The sequence below is a fragment of the Lagopus leucura genome, unplaced genomic scaffold (genome assembly GCF_019238085.1).
Source record: "Lagopus leucura isolate 7727_CA_CO unplaced genomic scaffold, USGS_WTPT01 30331-0_obj-0_obj, whole genome shotgun sequence".
Taxonomy (NCBI): domain Eukaryota; kingdom Metazoa; phylum Chordata; class Aves; order Galliformes; family Phasianidae; genus Lagopus; species Lagopus leucura.
The window spans coordinates 1-2,688 of NW_024968634.1; the positions used below are offsets into that span (position 1 = coordinate 1).

General features: G+C 67.1%; 1 protein-coding gene across 1 annotated transcript; it reads right to left on the reverse strand.

Annotated features, from left to right (window-relative positions):
• Positions 1–171: 171 nt before the first annotated feature.
• On the reverse strand, positions 172–2,594 carry LOC122193756 (pollen-specific leucine-rich repeat extensin-like protein 1). Its single transcript, XM_042894627.1, has 2 exons — positions 2,382–2,594; positions 172–2,068 (listed from the first exon to the last, which is right to left on the reverse strand). Exon 2 carries the CDS (start codon positions 1,940–1,942, stop codon positions 596–598), a length of 1,347 nt encoding a protein of 448 aa, XP_042750561.1. The 5' UTR covers positions 1,943–2,068; positions 2,382–2,594; the 3' UTR covers positions 172–595.
• Positions 2,595–2,688: the final 94 nt, after the last annotated feature.

Genomic DNA, 2,688 nt, shown 5'->3' on the forward strand with positions numbered 1-2,688 from the left:
CGTGTGGGGGGACCCCAAAGGCGGGGGGGTGGGGGGGGGGCAAAATACAGGGAGGGGTCCTAAATAGCAAGGGGGGGGGGGGGAGAGTAAAGGGAACGGGTGTTTGGGGGAGGGGAAAAACCCAAAGGGAAACCGGGGGCCCTGCCCCCCACCGCCCCCCCCGGGGGGGAATGTAAATAGAGAACGGGGAGGGGGACCCCAATGGGAAATGGAGACCCCAAAACCCAAAGGGGGAACGGGGAGGGGGTGCAGGGAGAGGGGAATGAGCCCAAAACCCAAAGGGAAATGGAGAGGAAGCCAAAGCCAACAGAGAGAGGGGGGCCATGGGGGGGAGTTTGGGGGATCCCAGAGGAGCCGAAGGGGAACAAACCCCAAAACCAGCAGAAAACCTGGAGGGATCCCAAAGGGGATTGGGGGGGGGATCCCAGGGACACTGAGTGACCACGGGGGGATCGCAGCGCCCCGGGGACCCCACAGAGCCCCCCAAGGCCCCATAAGGAGCTCAAGGACTCCGTAACGATCCCACGAGGACCTCGAGAACTCCATTGGAATCCCATTTAGACCCCAAGGACCCCATAAGGACCCCATAAGGCCCTCAAAAGATCTCATAAAGACCCCATAAGGCCTCAGGAACCCCACCAGGATCCCACTTGCATCCCGAGGATCCCATAAGGACCTCAAGAACCCCCCAGGGATCCCGTTTGGACCTCAAGGACCCCACGAGGCTCTCAGGGCCCTCGCAAGAACCCCAAGACCCCATAAGGAGCCCCGCGACCCTCAAAGACCCCACGAGGACCTCAAAGACCCCACGGCCCCCCCTCCGTGCCCCCGCACCTGCGATGAGCTGCCGCAGGGCCGCGTAGCGCCGGTTCCTCAGCCGGGTTCGGGCTCCGGGCCTTCGGGGCCATCGGCTCGCCCCGGTTTCGGGGTTGTGGCGCCTTCGCTCCCGCACCCGGCGGCAGTAAAAAGCCACCTCGTAGCTGGGGGGGAGGTGGGCGAAGCAGGGCAGGTGCTCGGGCCTCAGGGCTCCGTGGAAGCGCTCGAGGAAGACGAGGGGTTTGCGCAGGAAAAGCGCCCGCAGTTCGCCGTGCCGCTCGGCCGCCGTCAGCTCGGGGTCTCCCTGCTGCTGGCTGCGCACGCGGACGGGGCTGGCGGCCACCGCGGCCAACATGGCTTCCACCGCCGCCATGGGGAGGGGAGGGGCCTCCTCGGTGCCGGGGGGGTCCCTGTAGGGCGCGGGGACCGGATCTGCCGTGGGGCGGACTGGGTGGGTCGTGGGGTCCTGGTCTTCTTCCATAGGGGCCGAGGGGTCCATAGGGGCCGAGGGGTCCATAGGGGGCGAGGGGTCCCACTCCTCCCCACGGTGCTGCTCAGGGCCGGGTTCTGCTGCGGGGTGAACCCTGTGGGTCGTGGGGTCCTGATCTTCCTCCATAGGGGCTGCGGGGTCCCACTCTGCCCCACGGTGCTGCCCAGGGTTCGGTTCTGCCGGGGGGTCTCTGTTTGTGGGCGTGGGGCCCCGCAGCGCAGCTCTGGGGGCCCAATTTGAAGACGCGGGAGCACAGTTGGACGCTTCGGGGTCAGGTTCTGCCGTGGGGTCTCCGCTGCAGGGCTTTGGGTTCCTCCTCGTGGCTTCGCGGTCCCTGTTTGAGGCCGCTGGGACCCATTTGGAGGCTTTGGGGTCAGGTTCTGCCGTGGGGTCCGGCTGTTCCACGGGGCGCCCCTCAGGGGGCGCTTTGGGGCCCCGCTCCACCGCAGGGGTTTCATTTGAGGAGAGGAGGTCCTCCTTTGTCACCGCGGGGTCCCGGTTTGATATAGGGATCCACTTCGATGCTGCGGGGTCCCGATCTGAGGATACGGGAACCCAACCGGAATCCCCGTTTGAGGTCATGGGGATCCACTTCGGCGCCGTGGGGCCCTCCGTCCCCTTGGGGTCCTCCTTCATCACTTCGGGGTCCCGGTTTGAGGCCCTGAGGTCCCCTCGGGTCGCTCTGAGGCCCCACGCCGCGGTGCTGCCCCACTTTGGGGTCTCCGGTCCCACTTTGGGGTCACGCCGCGGCCGCCGCAGTCCCTGCAGGTGGAGCAGAGCGTCACGGGAGCCCACGGGCCGACCCCACAGCGCTCCAAGATCCCCAAACGGGTCCTACGACCCCCCGGAACCCAACGCGGGTCCGCAGAGCTCGGGGGAGCGGGGGGGGTTCCGGCGGCCCGAAGACGGGGGAACGCAAAACGCCGCGGAACCGCGGGGCTCCTGCAGAGCCCGGGAGGAGCACTGAGGGACCCCGCACCCTCCCTTCCCCCTCCCGCAGCCCCCAAATTCCCCCCGGCTCGGCGCGCAGCCGCCCGGCCCCGTTTGAGCGCGACACCGCCGCGCTGCTCCTCACCCGCTCCTGCCGCCGCCATCTCGAAGTGCGTCACTTCCGGCGCGACTGAGCCCGACTCGCGCCAACTTCCGGCGCGCTTTGGTTCCGGCGCCCCTTGACGCCCGGTGCGCTCCACTGAAGGATCACTTCGGTTCCGGATCACTTTGGTTCCCCCCTCCCCCTCCCCCCAAACCTTTCCTGTGACCTCGCGTTGGGGTCAAAGGTTAAAGGTCAATGCTAAAACCCACCCTCCCCTTTTCATTAAAAAACCCCATATTTACCTTAAAAACCAAAAAGGCACCGTTGCCCCATAAGGGGGGGGAGGGGG

Bases quoted from the DNA above. Each gene is read 5' to 3' on its own strand.
- LOC122193756 (XM_042894627.1), bottom strand. From the start codon at position 1,942: ATGAAGGAGGACCCCAAGGGGACGGAGGGCCCCACGGCGCCGAAGTGG.